The sequence below is a fragment of the Pristiophorus japonicus genome, chromosome 1 (genome assembly GCF_044704955.1).
Source record: "Pristiophorus japonicus isolate sPriJap1 chromosome 1, sPriJap1.hap1, whole genome shotgun sequence".
Lineage (NCBI taxonomy): Eukaryota > Metazoa > Chordata > Chondrichthyes > Pristiophoridae > Pristiophorus > Pristiophorus japonicus.
Genome location: NC_091977.1, coordinates 12,286,236 through 12,305,965, shown reverse-complemented (window position 1 = coordinate 12,305,965; position 19,730 = coordinate 12,286,236). Strand labels below are relative to the sequence as shown.

Below are 19,730 nucleotides of genomic sequence, written 5' to 3'. Positions count from 1 at the left end.
GTACTGCAGCATTTTGCAATTTTTCTCCATTTAAATAATAACTTGCTCTTTGATTTTTTTCTGCCAAGGTGCATAACCTCAAACTTTCCAACATTATACTCCATCTGCCAAATGTTTGCCCACTCACTTAGCCTGTCTATGTCCTTTTGCAGATTTTTTGTGTCCTTTTCACACATTGCTTTTCTTCCCATCTTTGTATCATCAGCAAACTTGGCTACACTACACTTAGTCCCTTCATCCAAGAGCATGGTGACTATCACAGAAAGTTGTTGAGGCCAATTCACTAAATATATTCAAAAAGGAGTTAGATGTAGTCCTTACTACTCGGGGGATCAAGGGTTATGGCGAGAAAGCAGGATGGGGTACTGAGGTTGCATGTTCAGCCATGAACTCATTGAATGGCGGTGCAGGCTCGAAGGGCTGAATGGCCTACTCCTGCATCTATTTTCTATGTTTCTATGTTGTAAATAGTTGGGGTCCCAGTACTGATCTCTGCGGCACCCCACTAGTTACTGATTGCCAACCTCAGAATGAACCATTTATCATGACTATTTGTTTTCTCTTAGTTAGCCAATCCTCTATCTATGCTAATATATCATCCCCAACCCCGTGAACTTTTATCTTGTGCAGTAACCTTTATGTGGCACCTTGTCAAATGCCTTCTGGAAGTCCTCAGAAATATAAGAACACAAGAAATAGGAACAGGAGTATGCCAGCCTGCTCCGCCATTCAATAAGATTCTGGCTGTTCTGATCATGGACTCAGCTCCACTTCCCCACCCGTTCCCCATAACCCCTTATCCCCTTATCATTTAAGAAACTGTCTATTTCTGTCTTAAATTTATTCAATGTCCCAGCTTCCACAGCTCTCTGAGGCAGAGAATTCCACAGGTTTACAATCCTCTGAGAGAAGAAATTTCTCCTCATCGCCGTTTTAAATGGGCGGCCCCTTATTCTAAGATCATGTTGGAAACAATTATTAAAGATGAAATAACAGCGCATTTGGAAAGCAGTGACAGCATCAGTCCAAATCAACATGGATTTATGAAAGAGAAATCATGCTTGACAAATCTTCTGTAACTAGTAGAGTGGACAAGTGGATGTGGTGTATTTGGTCTTTCAAAAGGCTTTTGACAAGGTCCCACACAAGAGATTGGTGTGCAAAATTAAAGCACATGGTATTGCACAAGGTAGAATATTATCTGAATGGGGAAGTTAGTGAGATTAGGGGATGAGGGGGTTGATTTAGGAAAAGGGGAGGTGCAACGAGACCTGGGTGTCATGGTACATCAGTCATTGAAAGTTGGCATGCAGGTACAGCAGGCAGTGAAGAAGGAAAATGGTATGTTGGCCTTCATAGCTTGGGGTTTTGAGTATAGGAGCAGGGAAGTCTTACTGCAATTGTATAGGGCCTTGGTGAGGCCTCACCTGGGATATTGTGTTCAGTTTTGGTCTCCTAATCTGAGGAAGGACATTCTTGCTGTTGAGGGAGTGCAGCGAAGGTTCACCAGACTGACTCCCAGGATGGCTGGACTGATATATGAGGAGAGACTGGATCGACTGGGCCTTTATTCACTGGAGTTTAGAAGGATGAGAGGGGATCTCATAGAAACATATAAAATTCTGACGGGACTGGACAGGTTAGATGCAGGAAGAATGTTCCCGATGTTGGGAAGTCCAGAACCAGGGGACACAATCTAAGGATAAGTGATGAGGAGAAACTTCTTCACTCAGCGAGTTGTTAACCTGTGGAATTACCTACCGCAGAGAGTTGTTGATGCCAGTTCATTGGATATATTCAAGAGGGAGTTAGATTTGGCCCTTATGGCTAAAGGGATCAAGGGGTATGGAGAGAAAGCAGGAAAGGGGTACTGAGGTGAATGATCAGCCATGATCTTATTGAATGGTGGTGCAGGCTTGAAGGGCCGAATGGTCTACTCCTGCACCTTTTTTCTATGTTTCTGTGCCCTCTAGTTCTAGTCTCCTCATCAGTGGAAACATCCTCTCTGCATCCACCTTGTCAAGCCCCCTCATAATCTTATATGTTTCGATAAAATCACCTCTCATTCTTCTGAATTCCAACGAGTAGAGACCCAACTTACTCAACCCTTCCTCATAAATCAACCCCCTCATCCCCTAATCTCACTAACATCCCCATGCAGAGAGTTTGATGAGGCTATGGAATTCACTGCCATGGTTAGTGGTTGAGGCAGATACTTTGGGCCGAAATTCAGCCCCCCAGAAACCTGGCACACCTACCTTTTTCAAAGTGTTTTTACTGCCGTCTTGGATGAGGTCGCCTCTTTCCAGAAATTCAGCTCTTTGTCTTTTTTTTTGAAGCGGCCAGGAAGTCGGTCATTATGGAGGGAGTGGGGGATGGAAGTGCGGCAGTAACTGTTGAGGGGCGGAAGTGGAGGCGTGACGGATTCTCCGTCGCTATCACTCAGCAGCGGAGCGGTGGGGACATCATTGTGCGTCTGTGTCACCACACTCTCCCCTTAACTTAAAGTGGAAAGAATCGGCGATTATTTAGGATCGGCCACTGGGCCACCAGGGAGGGAGGAAGGATATACTTGCATTGGAGGCTGTTCAGAGAAGGTTCACTAGGTTGATTCCGGCGATAAGGGGGTTAACTTATGAAGGGGGGGTGCCAGGCTGTCTGTCGGCGGCCCAGCCGAACTTGGGGGCACAATATGTCGGCCGGCAAAATAAATAAAATGGCGGCGGCGGTGGCATTGGGCCCTTGCCTTTAATGGCCGCTGTATCGCCAGGGCTGACAGAGGGAATGAAAGGTACACCAACATAAAAAGCTGTCGGGGGCACCGCTCGGCGAATATAAGATTTCTCGGACTGAATATCGAGGGAGGTGGGGGGTCCCGGCGATGCGCGCACTGATGACGCATTCACAGCCACTCGGCAGCGGCGGCGCAGAAGTGGAGACCGCCAAACCCTCCCCCTTGCTGAATAGAAATGTGGTGACGCACATCGACAGCGGCGGTGACTCCAAAACACCTCCACCCCTCTAGAGTACTTACCGCCGCACTTCGGCCCCCATTTTGACCGACTTCAGGTCCGACTGGAAAAAAACGCCAAAGAGCTGAATTTCGCAAAAGAGGCCACCTCGTCGAAAGCTAAGCTAAAAACACTTCAAAAGCGGGTAGGTGCGACCTATGTCGTGTGGGGCTGAATTTCGGCCCCAGGTAGTAGAATTAATCTCCGTATTTAAGGAAGGATATACTTGCATTGGAGGCTGTTCAGAGAAGGTTCACTAGGTTGATTCCGGCGATAAGGGGGTTAACTTATGAAGATAGGTTGAGTAGGTTGGGCCTATACACATTGGAGTTCAGAAGAATGAGAGGTGATTTTATCGAAACATATAAGATAATGAGGGGGCTCGACAAGGTGGATGCAGAGAGGATATTCCCATAGGAGAAACTAAAACAAGGGGACATAGTCTCAGAATAAGGGGCCATCCATTTAAAACTGAGATGAGAAGGAATTTCTTCTCTCAGAGGGTTGTAAATCTATGGAATTCTCTGCTGCAGAGAGCTGTGGAGGCTGGATCATTGAATATATTTAAAGCGGAGATAGACAGATTTTTGAGCGATAAGGGAATAAAGGGTTATGGGGAGCGGGCTGGGAAGTGGAGCTGAGTCCATGACCAGATCAGCCATGATCTTATTAATTGGCGGAGCAGGCTTGAGGGGCCAAATGGCCTACTCCTGCTCCTATTTCTTATGTTCTTATAATGGGTAGGTACTCAAATTGGCAGAACTTGATTAGTGATGTCCTGCAGGGATTTGTGTTGGGACTGCAACTATTCACAGTATTTATTTACGATTTAAATGATGGAATAGAAAGTCATATATCTAAATTTTCCAATGACACAAAGATAAGCATTGTAGGCAGTGCAGATGAAAGCATAAAATTACAAAGGGATAGTGACAGATTAAGTTAATGGGAAAAACTGTGGCACATTGATTTCGGTGTAGGCAAATGTGAGGTCATTCACTTTGGACCTAAAAAGGATAGAACAGAGTACTTTCTAAATGGTGAAAGACTAAAAACAGTGGAGGTCCAAAGCAACTTGGGTGTCCAGGTACATAGACCATTAAAGTATCATAAAGATACAGAAAATAGTCAAAAATGCTAATGGAATGCTGGCCTTTATATCCAGATGACTAGAGTACAAGGAGGTAGAAAAGAAAATAAGAACTAGGAGCAGGAGTAGGCCATTTGGCCCTTTGAGCCTGCTCCGCCATTCAACAAGATCATGGCTGATGATCTACCTCAACACCACTTTCCAGCACAATGCCCATATCCCTTAATTCCTTTAGTTCCCCAAAATGTATCAACCTCTGTCTTGAATATACTCAATGACTGAGCATCTACAGCTCTCTTGGGTAGAGAATTCCAAAGATTCACAACCCTTTGAATGAAGAAATTTCTCCTTATCTCAGTCTTAAATGGCCGACTTGTTATCCTGAGACTGTGACTCCGTATTCTAGAATCCTCAGCCAGGGGAAACATTTTCTCAGCATTAACCCTGTCAAGCCCCTTAAGAATTTTTTATTTTTCAATTAGATCACCTCTCATTCTTCTAAACTCTAGGTAATATAGGCCTAGTCTACTCAATCTCTCCTCATTCGGGCAATCGTCTCATCCCAGGAACCAGTGTAGTGAACCTCCGTTGCACTCTCTCTAAGGCAAATATGTCTTTCCTTAGGTAAGGAGACCAGAACTGTACACAGTACTCCAGGTGTGACCTCACCAATGCCCTGGATAATTGTAGTAAGACTTCTTTACACTTATACTTTAATCCCTTTGTAACAAAAGCTAACATACCATTTACTTTCCTGATTGCTTGCTGTACCTGCATATTAACTTTCTGTGATTTGTGTACAAGGACACCCAGGTCCTGCTTTTTTGTTTCTCCTAGAAAAGTGGATAACTTCACACTTCCCCACATTGTATTCCATATTTTTGCCCATTCAGTCAACCTGTCTATATCTCTCTGCAGCCTCTTTGCGTCCTCCTCACAGCTTGCTTTCCTACCTAACTTTGTTTCATCAGCAAACTTGGATACATTACACACAGTCCCTTCATCTAAGTCATTAATATGGATTGTAAATAGCTGAGGTCCAAGTACTGATCCTTACGGTACCCTGCTAGTTACAGCCTGCCAACCCAAAAAAGTCTTGTTTATTCCTACTCTCTGTTTTCTGTCTATTAATATATTACCCCCAATCCCATGTGTCCTAATTTTGTGTAACAACCTCTTGTATGGCACCTTATCAAATGCTTTTTGAAAATCCAAATACACTACATCCACTGGTTCCCCATATCCATTCTAATAGTTACATCTTCAAAAAACTCTAACAGATTAGCCACACACGATTTCCCTTTCATAACTCTGCTTAATCATATAACGATTTTCTAAGTGCCCTGTTACCACGTCCCTAAGAATGAATTCTAGCATTTTGCCTATTACTGATGTCAGGTTAACTGGCCTATGGTTCCCCGCTTTTTCTCTTCCATCTTTCTTAAATAGTGGGGTTGTTTGCTACCTTCCAATCCTTGGGGACTGTTCTAGAATCTAGGGAATTCTGGAAGATTAATACCAGTGCATCCACTATCTCTGCAGCTGCCTCTTTTAAAACCATAGGATGCAGGTCGTCAGGTCCAGGGCATTTGTCGCCACTTAATCCCATTAATTTCTCCAGTACTATGGGACTGAAATTGCCCCTTTCCGAAAGGCCCATTAGTGCCTCCGGAAGGCGCTAATGGGGCGATAAGGACTTTGTGCCCATGGGGCAGGTAGCTGAAGAGACCCGGCTGGAATTGCCCCCGGGATGGCAGTGGCGCAAACGGCTTTGCGCCGCTCCCGGTAATTTTCGCCTCAGGCGGCTGCGCACACGCAATGATGTAATCGTTGTGCGCGCCGACCCTTATCGCCCTGCACCGACCCCTTTACGCCCAGCGGCGGCAATTGCCCTGCGGGATCAAGATGGCTCAGGTGATGCCACCCGGTTGCAAAGCTGTAGTGGCTGGAGCGCCCCAGCCGCCCTTAAAGGGAAAAGCCTTGCGCCGTGGCCGGCATCTTTTTTTCTGCGGCTGACAATGACGGCCGCTGGTTCAGCCAGGCCACCAACATGCAACCCGGCATCTCCTTTTGGGTGCTGCGCCATTGGCCCGGCTGAAACCCTATCTGTTGGCCTAGTGGGGCGCCAGCAAAGTAGCTGCATAGTTTAAAAGGTGAGGGACATTGTGTCGCGCCGTGCTTCCGGCCCTCTATCGCCCGCGGAGGCGAAATACACCTCTGATACCGTCCCCCAGTTTTTTTTGATTCAAAGACCCCAATCCCCAATTCCGGGACATTTAGCTGCCCATCTCGCTGGGCACTAAATCTTCATTTAATTTGAATTGTGCGCCCCAAATAGGGCGCGGGAAAATTTTGCCCCTATGTCTTTACTTATATTGATTTCTTTAAGTTCCTCATTCTCTCTAGACTCTTGGTTCCCCATTATTTCCGGAATGTTTTTTGTGTCTTCTACCGTGAAGACAAATACAAAGTATTTGTTTAATGTCTCTGCCATTTCCTTATTGCCCATCATAATTTCTCCTGTATCTGCCTCGAACGGTCCCATGTTTACTTTCACTAATCTCTTCTTATTTACATACCTATAGAAACGTTTACAATCTGTTTTATGTCTCTTGCTAATTTACCCTCATTCTTTTTTCTCGTTCCTTATCAATTTCTTGGTCCTCCTTTGCTGAATTCTAAAATCCTTAGGCTTACTATGCTTTTTGGCAACATTGTAAGCCTCTTTGATCTAATATTATCTTTAACTTATCTTGTTAGCCACGGTTGCACCACTTTTCCTGTGGCGTTTTTGTGCCTTAAAGGAATGTATATTTCTAGATTATATATTAATTCTTTAAATGCTAGCCATTGCTTGTCTACTATCATACCTTTTACGTAGTTTCCCAATTTACCTTAGCCAACTCGTCCCTTATACATACGTAGTTTGCTTTGTTTGGATTTAAGACCCTAGTTTCGTGCTTAACTAAATCACTTTCAAACTCACTATCAAATTCTATCATATTATGGTCACTCTTCCCGCAAAGGCCCCTTTACTACAAGGTTATTAATTAATCCTTTCTCATTGCACAATACTAGATCTAAAATAGTCTTCCCTAGTTGGTTCCTGAAGATATTGATCTAGAAGACTATCTTGTATACATTCCATGAATTCATCCTCCACATTATTACTGCAAATTTTGTTTGCCCAGGCTATTTATAGATTAAAGTCCCCCATGATTACTATATTACCCTTGTTACATGCACCTCTAATTTCCTGATTTATACTCTGCCCTAAATTACAACTACTGTTGGGAGCCTATAAACAAGTCCCACCAATGTTTTCTGCCCCTTTCTGTTTCTTAGCTCCACCCAAACTGATTCTACTTCTTGATTTTCCGAGCTAAGATCCTTTCTCTCCACTGTCTTTAACCCATCTTTTATTATCTTGGCTACCCCTCCTCCTTTTCCATTTTGCCTATCTCTTCTCTTCGAAAAGTTAAGTATCTTAAGTGAAGTTATGCTGCAGCTATACAAAACCCTGGTTAGACCACATCTGAAGTACCGTGGACAGTTCTAGGCAGCACAAATTAGGAAGGATATATTGGCCTTGGAGGCAGTGCAGCATAGGCTCACCAGAATTACACGTGGACTTCAAGGGTTAAGTTATAAGAAGTGATTACACAAATTAGGGTTGCATGCCTTTGAATTTATAAGGTTAAGGGGCGATCTGATCGAAATGTTCAGGATATTAAGGGGAACAAATAGGGTAGATAGAGAGAAACTAATTCCGCTGGTTGGGGATTCTAGGACTAGGAGGCAAAGTCTAAAAATTAGAGCCAGAGCTTTCAGCCTTGATCATTGACTGGCTGAAAAGGCTCAAGGGACTCAATGGCCTACTCCTGTTCCTATCCGTATCTGCTCTGGGAGTGTTTGATGGGACAGTATTGAGGTAGCTTTACTCTCTATATAACCATACTATGTCTGACTGTGTTGCTGTGTCAGTCAGTGGCTCAGTGGGTAGCCTGAGTCAGAAGGTTGTGGATTCATAAGAACATAAGATATAGGAGCAGGATTAGGCCATTTGGCTCCTCGAGCCTGCTCCTCCATTTAATAACATCCAGGAACTTGACCGCATAAATCTAGACTGACACTTCAGTGCAGTGCTAAGACAGTGCTGCACTTTCAGAGATGTTAAACCGAGGCTGTGTCTGCCCTTTCAGGTGGATGTAAAAGATCCCATGGCACAATTTCGAAGAAGAGCACGGGAGTTATCCCCGGTGTCCTAGCCAATATTTATTCCTCAATTAACATAACAAAAGCAGATTATCTGGTCATTATCACGTTGCTGTTTGTGGAGCTTGCAATGCGCAAATTGGCTGCCACATTTCCTACATTACAACATTGACTAAACTCCAAATAGTACTCCATTGGTTGTAAAGCGCTTTGAGACATCCAGTGGTCGTGAAAGGCATTATATAAATGAAAGTCTTTCTTTCTTTACCTGCCCTGGGATTGTGTGTGGGACAGTATAGAGGGAGCTTTACTCTGTATCTAGCCCGTGCTGTACCTGCCCTGGGAGTGTTTGATGGGACAGTATAGAGGGAGCTTTACTCTGTATCTAATCCGTGCTGTACCTGCCCTGGGAGTGTTTGATGGGACAGTATAGAGGGAGCTTTACTCTCTATCTAACCTGTTCTGTACCTGCCCTGGGAGTGTTTGATGGGACAGTGTAGAGGGAGCTTTACTCTGTATGTACCCTGTGCTGTGCCTGTCCTGGGAATATTTGATGGGACAGTGTAAAGGGAGCTTGACTTTGTATCTAACCTGAGCTGTACCTGACTGTGTTGCTGGCACTACGTGATTGAAATAGAATGTCTTCCATTCCCAATACAAACATCCCAAACATTGATGAGCACTACATTCACAGAAGAATTAGTGAGCTGGGGATGGGGGGGCGGGGGAGAGGCAGTCTGAAAAGCTGGTGATTCAGAAACCTGAATTGTAATTTCTTTCAAATCCAACACTCAGTCCTTAAAAGGTTAAAGGTGAACTTCCCTCTGTGTGGTGGATTTATTGTTGTCTCGTTGTAAGTGGGGTCACATTTATTTGTCAGGCTGGGACAACTAGAGCAAATTCCTGCAGGGCTCTCTATTGCTAGGCAACACACCTCCAGGCCTCATCCCTTGTTGTAAGAATTACTCAGCATCTGAAACTGAGAACATTGTGCTGGCTGACGACTAATATCATCGAACTGCACTCTCCTGCCTTCATGTTCAGTTTTATTTGTGTGAATTCTGTGCTAAGGGTTTGGTGAAAACATTCAAACCATGCCAAAACCCTGCAGCAACGCACTCTCCATCCACCCTCGCACAGGCCCACACTCCCCTTGCAATTAGTGCCATTTGTCACTCCTCTCTCTCCCCCTCTCTCTCCCACCTCCACCAACTACACCAATGACTCATTCCCTCTCTCTTTAGGTATTAATCGTGGCTCAGTGGGTAGCACACTTGCCTCTGAGTCAGAAGGTTGTGGATTCAAGCTTCTATTGCCTGCAGGAATACAGTTACATCTACATCAGCTGGCTTTCCTGCTCAGCTCAGGCTGTTTGTTCTATACAGAGATGTTTGTAACACATGCTGTTGTCTCGCTTTCTCTCTCTCTCTCCAACATGCTGCACTCCACTCTCTCTCTCTAACACCTGCTGTACTCTCTCTCTGACACATGGTGTTCTTTTTCTAATTCTCGCTCTGACACATGCTGTACTCTCTATGCTAACCCATGAAGCTCTTTACCCATATCAAGCTGTTAACCTGTTGTATTGAGATGTCATCTATGACTCAGTGGGTAGCACCCTTGCCTCTGAGTCAGAAGGTTGTGGGTCTCATAGTCCCATTCCAGAGACTTCAAAAATCCAGGCTGACACTCCCAGTGCAGTACTAAGGGGAGTTCTGCACTGTCGGAGGTGCCGTCTTTCAGATGAGAAGTTAAACCAAGGCCCTGTTTGCCCTCTCAGGTGGATGTAAAAGATCCCAGAGCACAGTTCGAAGTGCACAGGCCTCAACTCGCTCATCATTCCTCTTCTTTACCCCAGCCATCTTTCTCTTTCTTATTTCTTTCAATGTTCTCCCCTGTAAGTGTCTTTTTGTCTATGTTCACTCATCACCTTTCCCCTCACACTCAGTTTTCCCTTGCGCTCTAAAAGCCTGTTATCCCTACTTGCTCTCTCACTCTCTTCTCCCTGTTGTCTGACATTCTGAGTTGCTGACATTGTGACATTCACTATTCCGCAGGCAGGAGATAAAAAATAATGACAGGAAGGAGAGCTTTGGATTTAATCAAGCAATTTAAAAACAAAATTAGCAACCTGCTAATAACAGTCTCTCCTAAGAATCTTCTATAAAGACGCTGCCCCTCACTCTCACCGTGTGTGCCTGCATCTTTGTGTGTGCACAGGGCAAGGGTCTGAGATATAGTGGACCTTTTTCAGTTGGCAAGGTCATCAGGGAGAATTCCTCTGCCCTAATTCCAATAGTGGCAGTCCACTTGAGAGGCAGACAGGGCCTCGGATTAACATCCCATCATGCCTCATGCTACCCGTGCAGTCTTAGAGGGGAGAAATCACTCCCGCTCAGGGATTCCTGCTGGAACACGTGCGTCTGTTTGGCAAGCGAGTATTGGATCGGACAAAGCTTGTGACGCCCTCCTCCTACTCGTCTTGTGTTCATATCCCTCCATGGCCTCGACCCCTCCCTATCTCTGTAACCTCCTCCAGCCCAACAACCCTCCAAGATCTCTGCGCTCCTCCAAATCTGGCCTTTTGTGCATCCCCGATTTTAAGCACTCCACCACTGGCGGCCATGCCTTCAGCTGGCTAGGCCCTAAGCTCTGAAATTTCCTCCCTAAACCTTTCTGCCTTTCTGCTTTAAACTTCCAACTATGAAGAAGGTGGCAGCACCTACCATGAGGCAGTTGATGTAGTAAAACATCCCAAGGCACTTCACAGAAGCATTATCAGAAAAATATTTGACACCGCGCCACATAAAGAGCTATTAGGACAGGGACAAAAAAGCTTGGTCAAAGAGGTAGGTTTTAGGGAGGAGAGAAAGGCAAAAAGGTTAAGGGAGGGTGTTTCAGGGCCTAGCCAGCTGAAGGCATGGCCGCCGATGGTGGACGCTTAAAATCAGGGATGCACAAAAGGCCAGATTTGGAGGAGCGCAGAGATCTCGGAGGGTTGTGGGGCTGGAGGAGGTTACAGAGATAGGGAGGGGTCGAGGCCATGGAGGGATATGAACACAAGTCGAGTAGGAGGAGGGAGTCACAAGCTTTGTCTGATCCAATTCTCGCTCGCCAAGCAGACGCACTTGTTCCGGCAGGAATCCCTGAACGGGAGTGATTTCTCCCCCTTAAGCCTACACGGGTAGCATGAGACATGATGGGATGTTAATCCGAGGCCCTTTCTGCCCTCTTAGGTGGACGTAAAAGATCCCACTGCCACTATTGGAATTAGGGCAGAGGAGCTCTCCCTGATGATCTTGCCAACTGAAAAAGGCCCACTATATCTCAGACCCTTGCCCTGTGCACACACAAAGATGCAGACACACACGGTGAGAGTGAGGGGCAGTGTCTTTATAGAAGATTCTTAGGACTGAGGCCACATGTTTAATTAGACAGACTGTTATTAGCAGGTTGCTAATTTTGTTTTTAAATTGCTTGATTAAATCCAAAGCTCTCTTTCCTGTCATTATTTTTTTATCTCCTGCCTGAGGAATAGTGAATGTCACAAAGTCAGCAACTCAGAATGTCAGACAACAGGGAGAAGAGAGTGAGAGAGCGAGTAGAGATAACAGGCTTTGAGAGAGCAACTGAGGAGCTCCTAATCAGACCATGAAGCACATCATTTGAGCACTGCCCTCAGAGGAAATTTGCAGGCAGCCTACAAGATATCCACGCTGTTGCACCAGAAGCATTAGCCTGGATATCCAACTTGGATATTGATGTTTGATTTGCTTTGCTACTAGCATACGAAAGAAGAAGACTACATTAAAGATGCTATATAATTGCAAGTTGTTGCAGTTATTGTCTGTAGGGTGAAATTGTTTTGCACTGAAGGGTGGGGCATTCGAGGATTTGGTGAATGTTTTTTTTATAAAAGGCCTGGCAGCTTAGAGAGATGGCAAGAATAAAAATAAATCCTGCCCTGCTCTAGAGATGCCGGGACCTGTTGGCTTATTGCTCTGTAAGTCATTCATGAAACCAGTGTCTGGACAGGCCCAATAAATCACTCGCTGTTTGTTGGGATTCCAGTCAAATGGGAGGCAAGTTTCTCCCGAGCTTCTTGTTGTGGAATGCTGGCCACCGTTTCACAGAGCAGCTTCTCTTCACCAAGCAGTGGTTCCCCACCTTGGCTTTGCAGTTGTTCGGTGATTTACTCCCCTCCTCTTCACCACCCAACCCCCACCTCCCCCCACACCCGGGGGTGGGGGGAGGGGTCATTCTCTTCCCTGCGGATCTGGCTCTCTAACAGACAGCGACAGAATGGGTAGAGTGATCTGCTCCGTCAGTTCCCACTCAAGCTCTCAGTCAAGTTGTATCCCCTCCACGTTGCTGAGCTAAGCCCAACCCCTCCTTCCAGCCCTCTATCCACCTTACTTTCCAATCCCGAATCCTCCTCCCAGCCCCCATCCACCTTACTTTCCAATCCCGACTCCTCCTCCCAGTCCCCTTCCCTCCTTACTATCTAACCCCAACCCTGCCTCTCAGCCCCCATCAATCTTACTGTCCACCCCTGACCCCTCCTCCCAGCCCCCTACCCACCTTACTATCCAACTCCGACCCTTTCTCTCAGCCCCCATCCATCTTACTGTCCACCCCTGACCCCTCCTCCCAGCCCCCTACCGACCTTACTATCCAACTCCGATCCTTCCTCTCAGCCCCCATCCATCTTACTGTCCAACCCTGACCCCTCCTCCCAGCCCCCTACCGACCTTACTATCCAACTCCGATCCTTCCTCTCAGCCCCCATCCATCTTACTGTCCAACCCTGACCCCTCCTCCCAGCCCCCTACCCACCTTACTATCCAACTCCGATCCTTCCTCTCAGCCCCCATCCATCTTACTGTCCAACCCTGACCCCTCCTCCCAGCCTCCTACACACCTTACTATCCAACCCCGACCCTTCCTCTCAGCCCCCATCCATCTTACTGTCCAACCCTGACCCCTCCTCCCAGCCCCCTACCCACCTTACTATCCAACTCCAACCCTTCCTCTCAGCCCCCATCCATCTTACTGTCCAACCCTGACCCCTCCTCCCAGCCCCCTACACACCTTACTATCCAACCCCGACCCTTCCTCTCAGCCCCCATCCACCTTACTGTCCAACCCTGACCCCTCCTCCCAGCCCCCTACACACCTTACTATCCAACCCCGACCCTTCCTCTCAGCCCCCATCCATCTTACTGTCCAACCCTGACCCCTCCTCCCAGCCCCCTACACACCTTACTATCCAACCCCGACCCTTCCTCTCAGCCCCCATCCATCTTACTGTCCAACCCTGACCCCTCCTCCCAGCCCCCTACACACCTTACTATCCAACCCCGACCCTTCCTCTCAGCCCCCATCCACCTTACTGTCCAACCCTGACCCCTCCTCCCAGCCCCCTACACACCTTACTATCCAACCCCGACCCTTCCTCTCAGCCCCCATCCATCTTACTGTCCAACCCTGACCCCTCCTCCCAGCCCCCTACCCACCTTTCTGCCACAAATGTGGCTCCTTAACCTTTTCTAGCTTACCTCATCCCATCCAGCAATCCCGGCCTTCTTACTCCAGAAGTGGTCCTTCGCAAGCCCATGACTGGGGTAGAGGCTAGGAGCAGTGAGGTAGGGTAACAGAAGAGCCTTGAGGTATGAACAGCTGTTTGGGGGAGAGGCGGTCTGAGCTGTAAGTAGTGAGGCAGAGGTTGAAGGGGAATCAACCTTGGGCAAAAGCAAAGCTAGGCAATGAGGGTAGACTGAGGCATTGGATGGACACAGGCCACACCTGGAGTATTGTGTACAGTTTTGGTCTCCTAACTTGAGGAAGGACATTCTTGCTATTGAGGGAGTGCAGCGAAGATTCACCAAACTGATTCCCGGGACGGTGGGACTGACCTATCAAGAAAGACTGGATCAACTGGGCTTGTATTCACTGGAGTTCAGAAGAGTGAGAGGGGACCTCATAGAAACGTTTAAAATTCTGACGGGTTTGGACAGGTTGGATGCAGGAAGAATGTTCCCAATGTTGGGGAAGTCCAGAACCAGGGGTCACAGTCTAAGGATAAGGGGTAAGCCATTTAGGACCGAGATAAGGAGAAACTTCTTCACCCAGAGAGTGGTGAACCTGTGGAATTCTCTACCACAGAAAGTAGTTGAGGCCAATTCACTAAATATATTCAAAAGGGAGTTAGATGAAGTCCTTACTACTCGGGGGATCAAGGGGTATGGCGTGAAAGCAGGAAGTGGGTACTGAAGTTTCATGTTCAGCCATGAACTCATTGAATGGCGGTGCAGGCTAGAAGGGCTGAATGGCCTGCTCCTGCACCTATTTTCTATGTTTCTATGTTTCTATGTCAGGAGATGCACGGAACAGGAGAATGAATCCAAGACAGCAATGTAAGGGCTGGGCTGCATAATTCACAGGTTGGTGCTCTTTTCTCTAGAAATGAAGGCTGAGGGGTGACCTGATAGAGATCTTTAAGATAATGAAAGGTTTTGATAGCGTAAACATAAGAGAATATGTTCCCCCTTGTGGGGGAGTCCAAAACTAGGCGCCATAAATATAAGACAGTCACTAATAAATTCAATTGGGAATTCAGGAGAAACATCTTTACCCAAAGAGTGGTGAGAATGTGGAACTCGCAACCACAGGGAGTGGTTGAGGCGAATAGCATAGATGCATTTAAGGGGAAGGTATAGAAGGTTATGATGATAGGGTGAGATGAAGTTAGGTAGGAGGAGGCTCGTCTGGAGCGTAAACAGCGACATGGACCTGTTGGGTCGAAGGGACTGTTACTGTGCTCTACACTCGATGTAACACAGATAAGTTTCAGCCAATTTCATCTCTTCATAAGCAACCAGACACATTAGGTAGAGGCGAACTAAGGCAATTATATCACACGCATCATATAGCACGTAACCTGGACGTTGTTTATATCCAGTGTGTGCAGTACATGTACAGGAGCTGACACTGAGACACACACAGGCTGTACATACTGGGTGAAACATTCCCTTTTACCCAGTATGTACAGTACATGAACAGGAGCTGACACTGAGACACATGGACTCTGCAGTAACAAGCAGAAGTGAATCATTCCCTCTTATCAGCTGTGTACTGTACATGTACAGGAGCTAACACTGAGACACACACATGGGCCATACAGTAGATGACAGGAACCCCAGATCCTCCATTTTCCATTCATTAATTTTATATTTCCAGGAGCTGGCTTTTTCTTGCATTGTGGATAGTTCCAGATAAATGTGTGGGAAGATTTCAGACGCATTGATATTTAGATGAACAATATCCATTAATTAAGGCCTTTCTTTGTTGTTTCCCTCAGTACATCAATGCAGGGAGCCTCGAGCAGGTACTGAGCAGCACCGAGTATCTGTCTTGGTTGGTCCGGATCAAGCTGGCGCTGGACATTGCAAACGGCCTGTGCTACCTGCATTCCAAGGGGATTTTCCATCGGGATTTGACATCAAAGGTACAGAAACCAAAGTGAAGTTGAAGCACAGTTAGCAAGATGATTATGATCAGGAGGGTCATTTGACTCACCTTTGCTTATTCATCAAAAACTACCCTGCCATTGCTGCATCTAAGAGGTTCGTAAATGTATTCCAGAGAAACTCTTTCCAGTGGTGGGAGGGACGGTAACCAGAGGACACAGATTTAGATAGTTGGCAATGGAACCAGAGGGTAGATGAGGTGACGTTCTCACATGGGTGTCCTGGCTAATATATATGCCTCAACCAACATCACTTAAAAAAAAAAGGAAAGATTTGCATTTATATAGCGCCTTTCACGACCATCGGACGTGCCAAAGTGCTTCACAGGCAATGAAGTACTTTTGAAGTGTAGTCACTGTTGCAATGTAGGAAATGCGGCAGCCAATTTGCGCACAATCAGCAATGTAATAAATGACCAGATAATCTATTTTGTTATGTTGATAGTAGCCAGGACACTGGGGATAACTCCTCTGGTCTTCTTCGAAATAGTGCGATAGGATCTTTTACGTCCACCTGAGAGAGCAGATGGGGCCTCAGTTTCACGCTTCATCCGAAAGATTGGCACCTCCAACAGTGCAGCACTTCCTCAGTACTGCACTGGAGTGTCCGCGTAAATATTGTGCTCAAGTCTCTGGAGTGAGACTTGAACCCACAACCTTCTGACTCAGAGGTGAAAGTGCTACCTACCCACTGCACCACAGCTGACACTCAAAGAGCCTAACTGGCCATTTATCTCATTGTTGTTTGTGGGAGCTTCCTATGCGAAATTGGCAGCCGTGTTCCTTACATTATAACAGTGACTGCACTTCAAAAGCACTTCAGTGGCTTTAAAGAGCTTTGGGACCTGCTGAGGTCATGAAAGGCAAGTCTTTCTTTCTTTAACCTGGATCCACCAGTCTGCCCCTAAACTACAGAAACTGGCTGTAACAGCAGATACCAGGAGCCAGCTCCTAGACTCCAGGCTCCTGGACTCCAAATGAAAAGGTGTAGGAGCAGCAAAGTTGCTTTGTTAATTAGTAAGAGTCTCCTCCAGGCTCCTCGCTGAGTTTTAAAGCTGGGGAATTTCCTTACATGTGGAGAGATCTCATACACTTACATAAGAACATAAAATATAGGAGCAGGAGTACACCATTTGGCTGATCGATTGCGACACAGACCCCACATCCAAAGCACCAATGGAGCGCACAAAGAAATTGTCGAATCTTTTTTTTAAACCAGCTGCACATCTCCCCTTTAAGTTTTGTCCCGTGAGTGGCCGGCTGTCTGGTACATGTCCCCTGAAGCTGTCACTGTCATCGCCCGGCGCCGCTTCAGGGGACGAAACCCAATTTAGAGTCTGGGGCGCTGCACATGGCACAGTGGGACGCTATGGGTTACCGCCACCGCTAACCTCCCACCGAATTTAGCGTGAGTCATTAGCGGTGCTGCGCCCGATCGCAAAGTCGTTTGCGCCCCATTAGCACCCCCGGGGGCGCTAATGGGAGGCGCAAATGACCCAAATTTCTCCCCCACCGCCACCCCCCAAGTATCAATAAATGTGTTTAATTAATGTAAAAACCCAACCGGTTCACTAATATCTTTTGGGGATAGAAAATTGCTGTCCTTATCCAGTCTGGCCTATATGTAACTCCAATCTTACAACCAGTGTGGTTAACACTCAGCTTCCTTCCGAAGTGCTGAAGTGATCTAGCAAGCCATTGTGGTTCAAGAAGAAAGCCCACCATCACCTTCTCAGGATAACTAGGTGTTACGTTTAGAATAACTCCACGGACTGTATATCTTAAGCTCAAACTGCTGTGACCTTGGTCTCTTTATTGTAACTCCAGAGTGAGTAGGCAGCATGGTAGATTGCCTTTTATACCTGCTTGCCCAGGGTGTGCAGGTGACCCTTGGGTCTCCCACAGGTGCGCCCCCTGGTGGCAAGTCTTACACATTGGTAATGTTTACATACATAACATCATTCACTCCCCAAAGTCTTATGTACAAGTTATTTACAAGTTGAGGCGATCCAGGGCTCTGCGTTTCTGAGTTGATTGTGTGAATTGAAGTCCTGGCATGGGTGAGTCGGTCGGATCATTGCTGCACTGCGGTGTGGCTGGTCTGATTGGATTGTCGGGCATGGTGGGTTCATCCTCGTGGTTGACCGTGAGGTCGGTTGCTGGTTGGGTGTGTGTGGGTGGATCAATGATGGAAATGTCCTCTTCAAACTGTTCTTAGTTGTCAGTGAACCGCAGTTTGGTCTGATCCAAGTGCTTTCTGCACGTTTGTCCATTCAAAAGTTTGACAACAAACACTCTATTCCCCTCCTTGGCTAACACAGTGCCAGCAACCCCATTTGGGACCATGACCATAATTAAGAACAAACAGAGGGTCATTAACCTCAATGTCACATGATACAGCCGTGTGATCGTGGTACATGTTATGCCGGTGACGACGGGTTTCTACATGATCATTGAGATCCGGGTGGACTAAGGAGAGCCTGGTTTTGAGTGCGTTCTTCATTAGCAATTCTGCAGGGGGAACCCCGGTAAATGACTGGGGTCGCGTGCGGTAGCTGAGCAGAATCCAAGATAACCGGGTCTGCAGGGAACCGTCCGTCACGCGTTTCAAGCTCTGCTTGATGGTTTGGACTGCCCGTTCCGCTTGACCATTGGATGCGGGCTTAAATAGCGCAGACCTGACACGCTTGATGCCATTGCGGGTCATGAATTTGTTGAATTTCGAGCTGGTAAAGCATGGCCCATTGTCACTAACAAGGACGTCGGGCAAACCATGGGTGGCAAACATGGCCCGGAGGCTTTCAATCGTGGCAGTGGATGTACATGACAACATTATTATACATTCAATCCATTTAGAGTAAGCGTCCACTGCTACTAGGAACATCTTTCCTAGAAAGGGGCCAGTGAAATCTACGTGGACCCTTGACCACGGTTTGGAGGGCCATGACCACAGACTCAGAGGGGCCTCCCTCAGTGCATTGCTCAATTGTGATCAAGTGTTACATTGGTGTACGCAGAACTCCAACTCCGAGTCAATGCCAGGCCACCAAACATGCAACCTGGCGATAGCCTTCATCATGACTATGCCTGGGTGGGTACTGTGAAGATCGCGTATAAACGTTTCCCTGCCTTTTTTTGGCAAAATTACACGATTCCCCCATAAGAGGCAGTCCGAATGGATGGACATTTTGTCCTTGCGTCGGTGGAACGGCTTAATTTCGTCTTACATTTCCCCTGGGACCACCAACCAGCTCCCATTGAGGACGCAGCCTTTTGCTAATGATAGCACCGGGTCATGGCTAGTCCAGGTCCTGATCTGGCGAGCCGTGACCGGTGACCCCTCGTTCTCAATTACAAGGAGCAATTGCGCTATTTCCACCCCAGTGATGGGCAATAATAGCCAACTGAAAGCATCCGCACAGTTCTCAGTGCCTGGTCTGTGACGGATTACATAATCATACCCAGATAACGTTAGTGCCTATCTTTGGATGCGGGACGAAGCATTGGTGTTAATACCTTTGCTTTCTGAGAACAACAAAATGAGTGGCTTGTGGTCAGTTTCGAGCTTGAACCAGAGCCCAAATAGGTATTGTTGCATTTTTTTAACTCCGTATACGCATGCAAATGCTTCTTTCTCAACCATACTGTAGGGTCTTTCAGTCTTAGATAAGCTTCTGGACGAAATGCAACCGGTTGCAGTTTGCCTGACGCATTGGTTTGCTATAACACACAACCGACCCCGTTCGAAGATGCATCACAAGCTAGTACTAAACGTTTACATGGGTCATACAATACATGTAACTTGCTAGAACATAGCAGGTTTCTGGCCTTGTTAAAGGCTGTCTCTTGAGATTTACCCAAATCCAGTCTTCACCCTTGTATGGCA

General features: G+C 46.7%; 1 protein-coding gene across 1 annotated transcript in view; it reads left to right on the top strand.

The window, feature by feature from the left end:
* tesk1b (testis associated actin remodelling kinase 1b) overlaps positions 1–19,730 on the top strand; it is a 162,892-nt gene that overhangs the window by 62,197 nt on the left and 80,965 nt on the right. Inside the window, exon 4 of the mRNA XM_070877088.1 lies at positions 15,677–15,823. Coding sequence (XP_070733189.1) covers positions 15,677–15,823 — 147 coding nt within the window. The remainder of the gene's footprint in view (positions 1–15,676; positions 15,824–19,730) is intronic.